We start from the raw sequence: 16,205 nt of genomic DNA on the forward strand, positions 1-16,205 counted from the left end.
TATTTATATATCCAGTCACAAGCACAAAATTGTTCAAACTGAATTTCCTCAGGCGAAGACGATCGTTTTGTAGTTGAGTAAAAGAAGTTCATTAGTAAGAATTACAAGCATTGTATGGTAAATGTGCCCCTCCCCGGTGCGATGTAGTTTTAATGCCAGAACGAGTTCGGGGGTGGGTTTCGTGGCTATCTGGCCGACTGATTTGAATAAGCCAGTGATGTTTGTGTCTTGGTTTCATTCAGTGGGCGGATGCATTGTGTAGACGAGTGTGAATGTTGCGATTTAGCTCAGAAACTCCAATGTTAATGTTCAGGGTGCAGTGAAAGACACTGTTTCTCATCCAAGGACCAAAAGGATACTTCGATTACTGTAAACATATTTTGGACCCTGTCGGCTTTTGGATTTTAAAAAGCCTGTTCTGGAAATGCATTTTGAGTAATTCTGTTACATTATCTGCTAAGTAAAAAGGAGTCAGTGTACTGTGATCTCTGATGCCGTTATCGTCTGAGGTAAGTTTGTTGAGGAATTATATCTATTCTCACTAACTGATTGCAGTTATGTTTTGTGTTTTATTTTTATTATGGGCATCAACACATTTTAAAATATGTTTATGAAAATTTGAATTTTCTTTCTGGGTATAAAATGCTAATAAAATGCAGTACTTTCAACCTGATGTCTTTGTAAGATCGTTGCATCAAAAGCTACTGCAGGTCATCGACTTCAGCTACACACAGGATATTTTTTATTTTACATGGTTATAGATATGAATTCTGCACCTTGAAATGAGTAGCACAGGCATAAAATCCTGTATTTTGATAACTGATTCAAATGGTATGTCATACAATTTAAAGCTAAATCTGTTGAAAGCTTCTCCCTTTGAAACAGTTGTGGACAACAGAGACGTAAGATTTCTCTTGGTGTGTTTAATGTTTTGTTTGCTGTATAATGTGCTTTACATGATGAGAAGCGGCTAGAGCAGATACACTTCATGGAAGCCGTCCATTCTGTGCTTTGGATGAAATAGTGTTGCGTAAAGATCAAAGATTTTCAAGGAATAATAGCTACATTACCCTTAATAATAGCATATGTATTGTTTAACTGTATTGACGTTTATCAGATAGTTATAATACCCGACTGTCGTGTTTAAAAATACTACCACTTAACAGGTTACCTGAGGTCTGTTAGCTGAAGTTATGATGACCATGCAAGAAGCCATCTCACTCTCGAGTACAAGAACTAAGCCCTGGAAATGATCCGTCCGCATTCGGCGTGATTGGAAAGTCTACGATGTTTTTGGTGGTGGATTGGTTGCTTTCTCGTACGTTTCTTTTTTTAGGTTTATTTCATGCTACGGTGTTGATCCAAAATTAAGCGTTTATAAAATGTACTATATAGTAATAAAGTGTTTAACACAATACATATGAACATTGCGGTGCATAAAACGACAGTCATTAAAACATAAATTTATTGTTTTCTTTGTTTTGCTTGTGCAAGCATCAGGGATACCACCATTTGTCATATTAGATTAATAGACTAATAAGGGCTTTTGGTGCTGGATATTTCCCTAGTTAAAGTTTGCGGTAATGTAAAAAATGAAATGTGCTGCATTTTGTGATACAGCACATATACACAAATCATGTGACTACAGTAGTCAACTGAATTGTAAGTGTGAAATCGTTTTCTCCGATGTTGTGCAAAATGTCATGCTTCTATATTTGGGAAAAGCAGCTGTTTGAGTCACAAAAGTTTCCCGTCAGATAAATTGGGTTGCTCATATTCATACTGATGATAACAGATTTATATTAGTTTTGACACATATTTAGAAGGGTATAATAAGGTATAATGTTTACTCTGTCTGATTTTTGTAACCAAAAAGAGTGTGAATTAATTTATATAAATATGTTTATCTGTTATGATAGAATGTTTTAGTATCAGAGATCAGAGACAGCACCATTGTTCAGTATATTACTTTATTAACATCTGTGTGAGATATTCAGTTACTGAATTAATTAGGGTTATGTACATCAATCGTTTATGTTTTATCTAATACATTCATGACAGCTCACTCGTATTCCTAACATGTTTGAAATGTATTTTACATTTTAATGCTTTTATGGCGAGAAAATATCTTATCAGTGAATTGTTTTTTTGCTTTCCAAGTATGCAGTTTTCAATGGACTTTGAACTGTTTACTTTGTGAGGTTTCTAGGTGTGCTGAAATAAAAGAGGTCCTTCCTCACAGAATGTCAGGAACAAGCTAGCCAGTGAACTATTGCTTTGAAATCTGTTTTGCACTGAAGATATAACAACCATATACAGAGAATAAATTGTTTCTAGAATATCTTGTTTTTTCTCCTGTGTGTTGGTGATATAACTGTGAGCAGTAATATATAATAGTTACCAAGATTTTTAGTTACCAAGTTACCATTTTATTCGATGAGGTACATCTAATCAAGGGTTCATTATGTTTGTAACTTGTGAGAATAATTTCCCTTTTCCTGTCTTTGATTTTACAGTTTGTTCTGTCAGTTTTTTGTTATAATTTTCACCTCATTGATAGAAAAGTTGGCTATTCTACTTATTTTGCTTTCTCTATGAACTAAAGCACATACATAGTACCTGTTAGTGTTAATAAATGTCACATTTATACATTTACCTAAAGCTCTTGACTCTTCACAGAACAGTCAAGTTAGTTTTGGGCAAAATTAAATGAAACAGCAACATTTTAGCACAAAATTAAATACAACCATGATTAAGTCTGAAATTTTACTGTTTTTATTATTTTATTGTCTGATACTAGACTTATTTTTCAAAAAGTCTCATACATGCATATGATAAGGAATCATAAGTCAAAATAACCACTTATTCTAAAAAAAACTATTTTAGCTTGTTTAGAAGAAAGATGAAATAATATGCTTTTACCTTTTTTGGTGAAATGTCCATATTCCTTAATATCTGTCACCAGTATCTCAACAGTGTAAACAAGACCTGTAGGACTATGATGGCCATGAATCAACTTTCCAATCTGGGAAAAAAGTCTCTTGACTGATAAACAGCCTTTGACTCAAGATGCCATTATAAATACAGTTGTCATCTTCATGTGATATTGTCAGAGTGGGTAGCTGCAATGGTGTGTGAGTATTTAATTGAACACTGAAAAGTACAAAACAAAAACCATATTTTTACTTTCCACGTTTTAGCCATGGAACCTTCTTCGGGTGTGTGAAAAAGTATTTTTGTTTTCTTCTTTCCTACTTTTCTGCTTACAAGTATTTTCATCTTTGAAATGATATTGTTAATAAAGTTACAGTTGAATCTGTGAAATGTCTTTTTTTCTAATTCTGCTTCTACATATGAAATCATTTTTTTAAACACTTAAGGTGTTAAAATAATGCTAAAAGGTTTGCTTTGTAAGTCTGTATGTATATTTTCACTTTTTTTCTTTTGATTGTATTATATATTGTTAAATATGATTTTTCTCAGCTGATAAGGGTATAGTTTTCTTTTATTTGACTGAATGTTTGTGGTACTAATTTAGTAACTTAAAAATGAGTTGTTTCCACACAAGCAGTACAGAAAATGTTGATGAGCTGATGTCAATAGCAGTTTAATTTTTTTCTCATTGCTCACTTGTTTGCATCTTGGGACTGACATGTGACCTGCAGACCAGACACCTGCAGACAAAATCTTTATAGTTTCAGATGTGCTATTTATGATCTGCTGCAGCTTTGTTTTACAGGATTATGTTCTGTTGCAGCTGGCATTCAATCTACAAAAAGGCATTAAGGGCGTGTCTTTTAAAAGTACTTTTTCATTCTGTCCCCTGGGTAACTTGTTTTCAATCAGAAAGCAGTCAGTAACATTTTCTGTGGTTAAGCCTGCATTACTTACAGGGATGTAATAACTTACAGGGTGCTTGTTACATTGTGTACGACTGAATTATGCTATATATAGTAAAAATGTAGTCCACATTTCATACTTAAAAGATTTTTTGTGACAGTGTGTTGTCTTAAATATGGCTGTCTACAGTCGGTATTTAGGATGTTTATGCAGAGCACAGTACTATTCCTTAGTTTCCTTTAAGTCTGTTTGGGAGGGCTCTTAGATTTCATATGAATTCTTGCTGATTAGTTATTTGCTTTTTTTATTTTGTTTTGTTCTCTGGTACATTATAAGACATTATACATTAGTGATACAAGTTGCATCAGAGGCATGTTGTTATTTTGATATTATTCCAGTAAGAGCTGATTTTCCACAATGGAATGGGACACAAACACATGGTGGAACAGATGCTGAGGGTACTCAACTGACTTCCCAGACACCCAGCTATACTTCATTTTGATGCAAATCTCTTTTGGCTTATTGAAAAGAAGGATTAATGGGGTCTCTTTGGCTCCAGCAGGCAACCCACCTTCCGGCCTCAATCCTTGTGTGTGCCCAAATGGCCCCTTCAATAGCCAGCAGCAGTCATGGAACTCTCTATTGTTTGGAGTCCTAGTGTCCTGTGTTTTGACTCTGAAAGCCCCCATTGTGCAGAGGTGTTGGTAAAAGGAGTGGCGCTCTGCTACGTGCACTTACTCAAGGAATCTGACTAATTGCTCAATGGCTGAGCACCCCCAAATGCATCTTTCAAGTCTTTTGTAAAGATGTCAAAAAGAGCTAGCCGGCAAGATGGTACCGTGGCTCGTGCTGGCTCATTGCTACGGGCTGTTCATGGAATCAGGTGGCTCATTAGCAGGACACTCTGGAACCCTGCCTTTGAAAGCAGAGTTCTGTAAGCATTAGGAGGAGGTGGTGGATAAGAATGGTGTGGGAATCTGTGCTGAGGATCTGATTGATACCACAAGTTGTTTACATGCTGAAGGGCAAGCTGGATACCCCTTTCACAACACACTCCCGAATTGCCGTTTATTTTTCTTTTTTCCAAGGTCAGAATGGTCACAGTTATCAGTTTTTTATAAATGGGTTTTCTATATAAAGTATCCATGTGAATCAGAAGTTTTTAAAATAATATTGTGTGTGAGCTATACTACAAAACATTTGCTGAAAGTTCCTGGAAGCTCGGGGTGTGATTAAAGACCATAAACCGTGTTCAAACATTTTCTATCCCAGGAACACATTCTCTTAAGAAAGACATTAAAATATAATAGACCAACTGAATGCTTAGACTGTAGTATAGTATATATATAGCACCTCGATAGCCCACGAATGAAATATAACTTTTAATCGTCTGAATAAACATTTTTCAACATATTTGTTGTGCATCTGGGATTACTTTTTCCTTTTGTTTTGTAGGAAAATATGCCACAAACGCCACCATTTGTGGCTATGTTCTCCACCAGTGGTTATAACCGGAATCTATACCACACAAAAGAGGACAGCTATGGGGGTCTATATTACCATGACAACAACCTTGTGTCAGGATCTGTAGAGGCCCTAATTCAACTTTTAGTTCCTAACGTGGATTACTACCCTGATGTAAGTGCCTGTGTTTCATTTACAATCAAGCCCAAAAAAGTTTTAGAAGAATAAACAATGCTTATTGGAAAACAATTAAAAAATAACATAAATAACAAAACGTCCTTATTCACAACAAGTTGTTTAAAGATCAGGAATGAATGTTTACCACAGTCTTTAATGGAAATCAGATGTTTGAGCTGATGATGAGTAGTCTTTAGTGGTGAACTTGTGGAAAAAGACACATCAAAGCAATAAGAATAAAATGCATATTACAATTGTTGGTTTTGGTAGTTACTGTGATTATTTTATTTTATATAATATAATGTTTACTTGCATCCTTGCTGCTTCAGGCAGTGTACACTACAGAACATTAAGAAGTGCCCAACACAGAGTCTTACGTATCGGATCTTTTGTTTACAGTTAGGGGGGTGTAAAATTCTTGCCAGCAGCCATGTCACCCTGCAACTTACAATTGGCAACCCACTGAAGCTAAGCAGGTGTGAGCCTGGTCAGTACCTGGTCAGTACCTGGATGGGAGACCTCCTGGGAAAATCTAAGGTTGCTGCTGGAAGAGGTGTTAGTGAGGCCAGCAGGTGGTGGTGCTCACCCTGCGGTCCATGTGGGTCCTAATGCCCCAGTATAGTGACGGGGACACTATACTGTAAACAAGCGCCGTCTTTCGGATGAGATGTAAAACTGAGGTGGTCATTAAAATGAACTCTCTGAACTCTCAGGGTGTTTCTTGAAAAGAGTAGGGGTGTAACCCCAGAGTCCTGGCCAAATTTCCCATGCCTCCTAATAATCCCCCATTATGAATTGGCTACATTACTTTGTTCTCCTCCCCCCCCCCACTCCGACGGCAGGCGGAGCGACGCGCCGGTTGGAGTATTCTCGGCCGCATTTAATGGCAACGTCAGCTCAAAGATTTGGTACAAACCACCAAATGGAGACGGGCGTGCCGACAAGCAGACCCCGCTGATGTGGGATTAACGCTAGGATGAGAGAGAGAGGGGGTGTAAAATTCTTACAAAGAAAGTGAGCCTTTGAAGCTTTTAATGTTTACTCTTTTTTTCACAGAGAACATACATATTTACTTTCCTGCTCAGCTCCCGGCTTTTCATTCATCCCTATGAGCTTATGGCCAAGGTGTGCCACTTGTGCATTGAGCAGCAGAGACTGAGTGATCCTGGTGCTGACAAGGTAATGAGTTCAGTTAGAGAACATTCTGATAGTCAGTCCCAGTGTTGGGAGAAAGTGGTAAAAAAGCTACACTTTTTAAAATCAAATTCTAAATCTAAATACTTGAATCAAATCCACTAATAGTTTATGTTTAAAAATATTCAGAAAATGTCAAATTTTCTGTACATATGTCAGAGCACCAATATTTTTGTAACTTGCCGACCAAAACTGTACTGAATAATCTACATGAGATCTTACTAACGTTTTATACAATTTTAACATAAAATCATTTAGAATCCATTTAAATTCTACAATATACAGTATATATACAAGCATTTTGGTTGCTATTTGCATTGCTTTGCCACATTATCAGGAATATGTAAATTATGAATCAACATAAACACCTAGGTGAATACACTGCTGTTTAGATCTTAGTGTTTGCCATTTTATATCAATATATTTAGTTCTCTTTAAATTATACTCTGTGCCTATCTGTGCTAAGGGTCATCTGCCAGGTGCTTGTCCAATCTTGAATTCTTTCTTCATCTTGTTCAATTTCTTTTGAAACTTGTAAAGTATTTGCTAATCCTCCTATTTGGTATCATTTGAGAAATAGAATCTAAATCATTTATATAAATTAGGAAGAGCATTAGTTCTAATAGTCATAATGATTCCTGGGGAACTACTATAATTACATCATCACAGTTTCAAGTTTCAGCTTTTATCCCTTTAGACCTTAAAATGCCTTATACTGGGATTCTACCTTTATAGTAATAATTTGTGATTGTATATATATGGTATCTACTTCTTCCTGTGTTCACAATAGCACACAAAATCAAATTATCCAGTGTTTATTTATTACTTTCATAATGACTTAAGTAATGTGGCATCCCCTGAAGTTCTCTGATGTATTGTTTTTCTTTCTTTTTTAACTCTACAGATCAGATTAAGAAAAATTGCTCCTAAAATTCTCCAGTTGCTGACAGAATGGACAGATACATTTCCCTATGACTTTAGAGATGAAAGGATAATGAGGAGTCTGAAGGAACTGACCCACAGACTGTTAACTGGAGATGAGGTCAGTTGCTGGAATACTTGTAATCTTAAATTAATAGGTTCTACTGCTTATTTTCTTATTAATGGAACATTGTAACTCTCTTTTAAGTTCATGAATGCACCAGTTCAATCTTGCCACTGACGGCTGTACTGAAAGCTTAAAATCGATTGCTTAGATTAGGCAAGATTAAGATTGAAGATATTAGATTAGATTAGGCAAGATCTTATTGAAAAGCTACTAGTAATAATATATCTCTTTTGTAAGCTTTATTGCATTCTTATGGAGTAATATTTATTTTGATTGACATACCCTGTGGCACATAATACTCTTTTATGTTGAGATGAGCAGATTTGTGGGAGATTTTACTTGATTGTTTTTATTTATATAAAAATACATGGAAGATTATGTGACCAGAAGTTTATAACATTACAAAGCAGTTAAACATGCCTTGTTGCTCTTGTTTGCCATCTTTTTTTATTTTTATGTTGTTATGCTATCTGAAATGTTGGGAACTCAGAAGAATGCAGACTCTGCACCTGCTTCTTTACCAGATAAAAAGAAGTTGAAGCAATTCAACTTCCTGAACTAGCTAAAATGGTAGCTTTGCCCACACAGTGAACAGAGCAGCAGGTACTGCTTGTTACAACTGAGGTGGATATAAGTATACAGATTACTAAAATAGGACTCTCAGCACGTGATCTTAAAACATAACTTGGTTTTAGGTCAACAAAACTGTATAATGTATAACACAAAATTACCAAGCTGGAAGACCATTCCCATCATAACATCCACACAGTGGATCTTATAGAGTGAACAAGATGTTCATGTAAGGTTTTTAAGAAAATAATGCATAGTTCCCAAACCTGGCACAGCAGATGAAAGGTGAAGGTGAAGACATTGCAAAGAATCTATGATGACCACTTTTCTGGAGGGCAGTTTCGTGTATTTTTTAAACTTATGTGATACAAGATGACATCTGCATAAAAACAGGGGATTCATCCTCATTTGCTCTAGATCTGTGCAGTAGATTCTATGGGATTAAAGCCCAGTGATTTCCCAGATGAGACATACCCTTTCTGGGGCGAGGAAATTGTTGAGAGAGGTTGGTGTCCACTCCTTTTTGTCGTTGACTAATTGCATGGGGTGTTGTCAGACGATTTTTTTGTATTATCACTGGGATAATAAACTTTCTGTGTTAAACTTTCTATGTTTCTTCTTTCATCCAAAGTGACACCTGTTAGAACCCAAACTATGAACGCAAAGCCTTTTGCAAGACATTATTGTGACATTTTGGTGCAGTCTAATGCTAAGGACAAGTAAGAGTTAACCCAGAGACAATTGTTATGATGTGAATAACAATATTATGAGGTATAGTTCATAATACAAGAAAGACTAGAGAGAATGATGAAGGGAAAGAGAAAAATGTTGTAAATCCTGTTTCATGCAGCAGCCCTGTTCATATTTCCTACTTTTGTCCAATCTAAAAGGCTGCAAGTTTTACAGTGGAAATATAATATAACCAAGGGAAAAAAGAAACACTTAAAACAAAAGATCAATGTCCCAAATCTAAGAATACACAAGAAAACGATGAGGGTGGGCAGCATATAACATTGTTCTGCCAAGACGACCTTTAGGAACACAAACTTCCCAAAACGTTATCCTTTGTATTTTGATCAACATCCTATCCTTCTTTTTTTTCAAAAATCTTAATTTAAAATGGTCCACACTTATTTTCTTCCAATACCTTTTATACAATAAACATCCATTGCTGTGTTACACAAAATATACATATACAGTATTTACACCCCAGAGATATATAACACACCTGAAACCCCTTACATTTTATCTGATACTGTTTTTACTATGGGAAATCTCTGTTTTGAGGTATTTGAACAAAATTAAACAAACAGCTTTTTGAATTGTATTCAAAATTATTTTTCATTTTTTTGTATGAGGGTCAGGAGGTGATGAGTCAGAGAGATTGACAATTAAAAACAAATGTTTTGATGTCATGAATCATATACTGAAGATATCAAAGTTGAAGCAGTTGGATACAGTCACCACATCCATGGTACTTTGAAATTGACTCTTATGGGTATGTTGTTGACATATGGTGTGTTTATCCTCGCAGCTACAGACATTCCCTTTGTCCTATTTTGTATAAAAATAAAACTAAAAGTATTTTTTATTTTTATTTTTTACACAGGAGTAAAAAAAGGGAACACATTGTATCTGATATTCTTAATGAGAATGGTCCTTGCTTATTTCAGGATTGACAATCTCTATGCAAACTGCCTGACTCTATTTTTTTTTAGTTAGGACTTTTATGGTGTACTGGCTAGTTTTAGGGCCAAAATAAAAGGATTGGCTTTCTCTATGTGTGTCTTTTAGACTTCATATAAACCTTTAGCAGTTCATTATGTTTTGATATAAGATTTTTTAATATTATAGACAAAGTAATATCCTGGGAGGGTCCAAAGCCCTTAACCATCAAAATGATAATCTTATACAGTGTTTATATGATTCCCAGCTGTTCCAATATGAAAAGGATATCTAGTCATTTGTTCATGCTCTGCCAAAGAGTGCTACATACACTTTTGTACATGTTTTGGACTTTTTGATTTTTGAAGACAGGTCTCCAGTACCAGTAAGAGACATTTTATTTTTACATTCTTTTTATTGGACACGTTTACAGCATGCATATATGCAGTGATTTGAATTAGGGATGTATAATGAATGTTTATTTTAATTGCTGACAGACCTACAAACAAGCTAAATTCCAATTGTTTAACAGAAATAATGTGGTGCTAAAAGCACATTTTCACAACTCTAATCTCTCCCATTCTTCTGTGTATGGTAGCTAAAGTAGTCAGGCAAAAATGTTGGCATGTGATGTTTGTAACCATACATTCCTATTAAGCTACTGTACTAATGTGAAAACAGATTTTACCTGGTTTTACAGTCAAAAGGATATTTGTCTGACACTATAATGAAAACATGAATTTGCAAAGCCTGCAAACTGCACTAGTTTAACCACAAAATACTCTGAAGAGCCAGAGTGCATAAAAAGAAAAGGATCATTGTTTGGAACTCAACAGCTTTGTCATTTGAGGTGGTCTTCCTTAGCCAGTATTTGAATTGTTAAACTATTGCTAACTTGGTATGTCACACAGTTTATCTACAAACTGATTAATTATATGGCTACAGTAGTTTGTAGATAAGATAATTATGACAATTCAAAATTACATCAAAAGATTTTAAGTAATTGTCTTTCTGAAGTGATGACAGATGAGAAGGTTTGTGAAATTTGGTTAGTGATGAATATACCTGACAGAGATTATCAAAACTATATGAAATTTGTTTTTTGTGTTGATCTGTGTTTTATTTTCTTTCCTGATATTTTCACTATGGTATTTCTTGAGACTGTGTATTTTGCAGATGCTGTACTATCTAGGGAGAAATTTCAGAAACAGAGAACAGAGGGGGAGTAGACTTAGGTAGCAAAAAGATAATCTTTCCTTTTATAAATGATTAATTCTGCAGTAAAAGTACCAGCTATTGATTCTACCTAATCTGAACTGTTTCACATCCATTCTGCTGGTGACTCTATGCCATGTGGATATCTTCCTTAATCCTCTCTGAAGTGAAGCTATGGACCTTTACCTGCATGTCCCTCTCCATATTTGTCTGTGGTGTTTCTTTTTTCCTTTAAAAAATAGGTAGAAAAATGGCAACAGTGTCTTCCATATCTGCACATAGAAATGAACATTGCTTTCATAAAGTAGATCATTGTACTATATTAAAATTTGATTCTACCAATTAAATATTTTATTTGCAAAAACAAAATATATTTAGATAAAAGCACATCTTATCTTTTTTGTTATTTCTTATACTTTTCTGTATATTTGAGAAATAATCAATTTCTGCAAATAGTGAAATCTGTTTTTGTGCTTATTTGGCAGAAATGAAAATGAAGTGATAATAACTATGACAAATGTTCAGATGTAGACTTTTGCATTATTATGTGTATGAAAAAATATATTTCTATATATTTATTTATATATATTTGTTTCCTTGAAACAAAAAGGCAAATATGGCATTAAAAACCTAATGACCATGTAAATGGGGAGTTATGCTTACATTATTTTTTTGTGAATTGTTTCTATAATCCTCTGTATAATATAAAAACAACATAAAAACAATATAATATATAAACACACAGGCAGTAAAAAGGAAAAAGCACAGGGAACGAGGTGTTTCTACACCCTGGACTGTATGCCAGGTCATTGCAGGGCACACAAACACAGGGCAGATTTAGAGCCATCAGTAAACCTAGCCTGCATGATTCTGGAATGTAGGAGGAAATGTCAGCATTCAATGGAAACCAACATAAACAATATGAAAAACACAGAAGTCACCCTAGTCTACAATCTAAACTAGGATCTAAAATCTGTGAAGCAACTAGGCCTTTTAATCACCATACCAAGTGTAAATGTAAATACAAATAAAAAATAACTCTTGACAGTTCACAGTTGGTACAAACAAATATTTAAGGACAGGGCACTGTTGTGTGAGAGTATGTATAAATCCAAATGAAAATTGATTCCTAAACATTTTAATCTGTTATGGAACAATTGAATTGGCAGTGAATTTGCTTTGCCTCAAAAACCAAATAACTTTTTCATTTTTCCATTTCTGAAAATGAGGCCTCATTCATCAAAATACAGAAAGCTCCACTGTATGATTTCAAAGCGTGTTTATATTCTGTTTGCATAGCAAACAGTGTGTATTTTTGTTTTCCTGTTGTGCAGATACAGTAGGCTAGTACTAACGGAGTAGTAGGTGGCTTGCACTTCTTGCATCAGTCAGCTGAATGCACAATGTCCTCATTTAGATATAATTATAGACCATTATGAGAACAATGGCAGCCACTTTCTTGTATGCTTTAAACTGTTTAAGGCCTATTATTTTAAAATTGAGGATTAACTTACTTCATTGGAGTTGCAGAGTTTTTAAAAGTGAAGTGCGTCAACTATGTATTTTTTTCATTTAATAGCGTTGGAGTGATATTTATTATATTTGTTTATGCATCTGTTGTGATTCCACAGAATAAAGTAATTCATTTAGAATGTGTTTTTATGTACTAAATGCTTTAAACTGAAAAAAAAAACAATATAAAATTCCTCCAGTTTGTATTAAGAAACAAGTCAATCAATCACATAAAATCAGTGATTACCTGCCAGTAAATCAATCCATTGCTCTGTTGTTGTTTGATTGCGTTGGACATCTCATTACCAGGTTGTCATTTTTTTTGCAATATGAAGCACTTTTAGCACATAATAAAACAATTCATTGAGAAAGCAGATTTTGTTGTTTTTGCCTTTTCAGGCCATCAGATTTTAGGGGTTCAAAAAGAAAACAAACCCTGAATTGCACTTGCAAAGGCTGAAATGAAATGCAGATTTTAGTGGTAATGAATTGCAGTATAATCCTTTGACCTGGTGCACCACAAACTCAGGCAGGGTGGCAGTATCCCAAAATAGAATTTTGAACATCTGTTTGTGGTGCAGTGGAGTGTATTCCAGGCCACATTTGTATTGCTACCCATTGATTTTCAGAGGCTATCATTATGAAAGTGGTAGGCTATATAGAGAACATTGAGGTCTGCTTTACAGCCAAGAAAAACAAGTCTTCCGGTTTGGGCTGAATTATGGATTGTATGCTCCTGTGTGAACTCTGTCATGTGCTGTACTGTCAAGAACCGTTTCCATCAGCAACACTGTTTACATAACAGTGAGGGCCTTCTGGAGTAGGTCATGTGGTTTTGGTACTACGTGATCCATGAGCTCCAGGAAAGGAGGAGATAAAGTTAAAAGTGTACTCTAACAGAGGTCATGCAGTGAGCCAGGCTGTCTTAATTTCCCATGATTTTAGCTCAATGCCAGGGTTAACTTTGGACAGAAGGCAAACTGCAGGTTTAACAGCATGTGCTAGAGTAATATGCTGTTTGAAAATGTCAGTTGCTTAAAATTTTGGTCCTAAATATATTTTAATTTAGTTTTTGTTTAAAATGAAGTCTGCCATGAACAGATGTTAAAAGGAATTTTCTCTTTGAAAAAAGCATTTCTGGAAATACATTTGCAAAGATAAACAACTTCTGTAAAAAGGAAAATTTATTTATATAAAGTTTTTGAATGAAATGATCATTTTCAATTTGTTAATACTTTGAGTTCACAGATGATATTTAGGTTTTCTCAAATTTCTTGAGTTCTGGTCAAACTGTCATGTACATTTTTTGTACATTTGTTTTTTTTTCTTTATACATTTCAACAGATTGTAATGTTTATGTCTTGTTTTGTGGTAATACAAAATATGAGGACCACCATTGTATTCCAATACTTATTTCCTCTAGACCACTTTCTGATACTTAGCTACCAATCATTTTATGGAATTCTGGAATTTCCAGGTTACTATAAATCAAAACATTTTCTTTTTTGGAGGAATTGTAATCTTGTAACTTAAATGGCAAAGTGAAAACTGTTGTTGTCCAACAGACATTTTTATAGATACATATTAGGCTTTATTGAATTGTGAAAGGCAATAGCAAATTGGTATTTTTGGTACCATACTTTTATACAGAAGTGAATGACTAATTATGCAATCTGACCACCACTCATATCTTGTCATAACTCTATTAATAATTTCTGAATCAACAGGAGCTCCTCTGCTTCACTGATGTTTAAAGGAAAAACAGTCAGTCAAAGAGATTCTTAAGCTTTTTAGTTCTATAATAATTCCTTGCATTAACATGACACTTTTCACCAAAATGCTTTACATATAGGAAGAGATTTAATGCATGACTGAAGTACACCATTCTATTAAGTGAGATATGGAAGACAATTTTTACCATCAGCCCCACTACACAGGTGGTGAAGTGAGAAATATTTGACCAATTTAATTAAGGGGAAAGTATAAATAGGGTAGATTGTCCAAGGTGGAATTTAGCCACTTTATGACCCAGTAGTCAGAACTGGATTTAATATCTCATCTGAAGAACAGTACCAGTTATGGCATAGTGTCATAGTCGGCATACTTGGGCATTAGTTTGGAAATTGAGGCCTGGGGGAAGAGTGACTCATGCTGGTTCTTTAGCACCACTTATAGCAACAACCTAATTTTCTTTACCATCACTGATACACTTTACACTAATAACCTTACAGTGTGCAGCTGATTGACGATGGACATTTATATTTTTCTACTGCTTATCATACAGATGGTTTCAAAAAGTAGTAGTGGTTCTTGAGTGGTGGCATGAGACATCCATCTTACCAGCACAGCAAATACTAGATACTCTGAAATAACAGTCAGTATTGTAAACTTTAAAAATGGAATAACAATAATAATTTTCCTGATAGTGAATAATAAGTAGTGTGTGACTAGAATGACAGCAACTCATCCATCCATCCATTTTCTAACTGCTTCATCCAATTCAGGGTCATGGGAGACAGAGCCTCATCAAACAGTGGGCACAAGGCAGGGTACACCCTGGACCTGTATGCCTGCCCATTACGTGACACACACACTCACCAGGGTCAACCTACCAGTAAGTCTTTGGACTGTGGAAGGAAACCATTTTATAAATTAGCTTAATCTCATTCTTAACTAAAAAAAATCAAATAAAAAAAAGAATTAGAAAACACCAAGAAAAAACTTTACCTATTCTAACTTTACCTACTTCATTCACAATGAAGGAATTCATTAGACCATCTACTTACTGCTCTCCACTTACAACATTCCATAGCCATAGCTTCACTAAGGTAGGTCTTTTTTACCTCTAGGTTTGTGCCTGTGCAATGGTTAGCTATTCTTTTGCTTTGGCAGAACTATACTACTGTTGTTGGGAATTAGGCTAATTACTTATTCTTTCTGTTTTCTGGTCCAGATTTACCGTAAGGCTGTCCAGCAGATGACACAGTCTCTCATTCGGAAACTGACTACACTAAGCCAATACGAAGAGGTGCTGATGAAAATAAATGCCACTGTTCCAGATAGGCTGACTGTGCTCAAAACCAAACCTCAGTCTATACAGAGAGACATTGTGACAGTATGTAGTGACCCTTATACGTTAGCACAGCAACTTACCCACATAGAGCTGGTAAGTGAATATGTTCCCAATTGGTGGAGTATTGTGAGAAGAATAAGTAACGAAAGTACAACTTAATTTAAGTTTATACCATGCAAGTCATTTTTTTCTTTTATTTGTTTAATGTAACAAAGCTTTGTTAGATTATATATAGCAATGGAAAGTTTGAAATGCTAATAACACTTTATAAGATCTTTAATATTAGAGAAAAAGTATTATTTTTAATTTTAACTTCCATTTAGATATCTCTTACAGTGCTATTAAATCAGTACATCAGTTTGATTTATGTTAGATACTGCACAAATAATTGTTACTTCTTTGCTGTGGCTAAAATATATAAGTACATTATGTATATTGACTGTAAAA

The 16,205-nt window shown here is 34.8% G+C and overlaps 1 protein-coding gene across 3 annotated transcripts in view; it reads left to right on the top strand.

Moving 5' to 3' along the window:
- The first annotated feature begins 213 nt into the window (after positions 1-213).
- Positions 214-16,205, top strand: part of rasgef1ba (RasGEF domain family, member 1Ba) — a 32,216-nt gene continuing 16,224 nt past the window's right edge. Inside the window, exons 1-5 of one of the 3 annotated variants that reach the window (XM_088910388.1) lie at positions 214-509; positions 5,296-5,478; positions 6,538-6,660; positions 7,580-7,717; positions 15,639-15,851. In XM_088910388.1, coding sequence (XP_088766514.1) covers positions 492-509; positions 5,296-5,478; positions 6,538-6,660; positions 7,580-7,717; positions 15,639-15,851 — 675 coding nt within the window. In that variant the 5' untranslated portion in view covers positions 214-491. Of the gene's footprint in view, positions 510-3,093; positions 3,135-5,295; positions 5,479-6,537; positions 6,661-7,579; positions 7,718-15,638; positions 15,852-16,205 lie in introns of those variants that run through there. The other 2 variants (XM_088910390.1, XM_088910389.1) reach the window with 2 other exon arrangements.

This window comes from Atractosteus spatula, chromosome 3, assembly GCF_055471065.1.
Source record: "Atractosteus spatula isolate fAtrSpa1 chromosome 3, fAtrSpa1.hap1, whole genome shotgun sequence".
Classification (NCBI taxonomy): Eukaryota; Metazoa; Chordata; class Actinopteri; order Semionotiformes; family Lepisosteidae; genus Atractosteus; species Atractosteus spatula.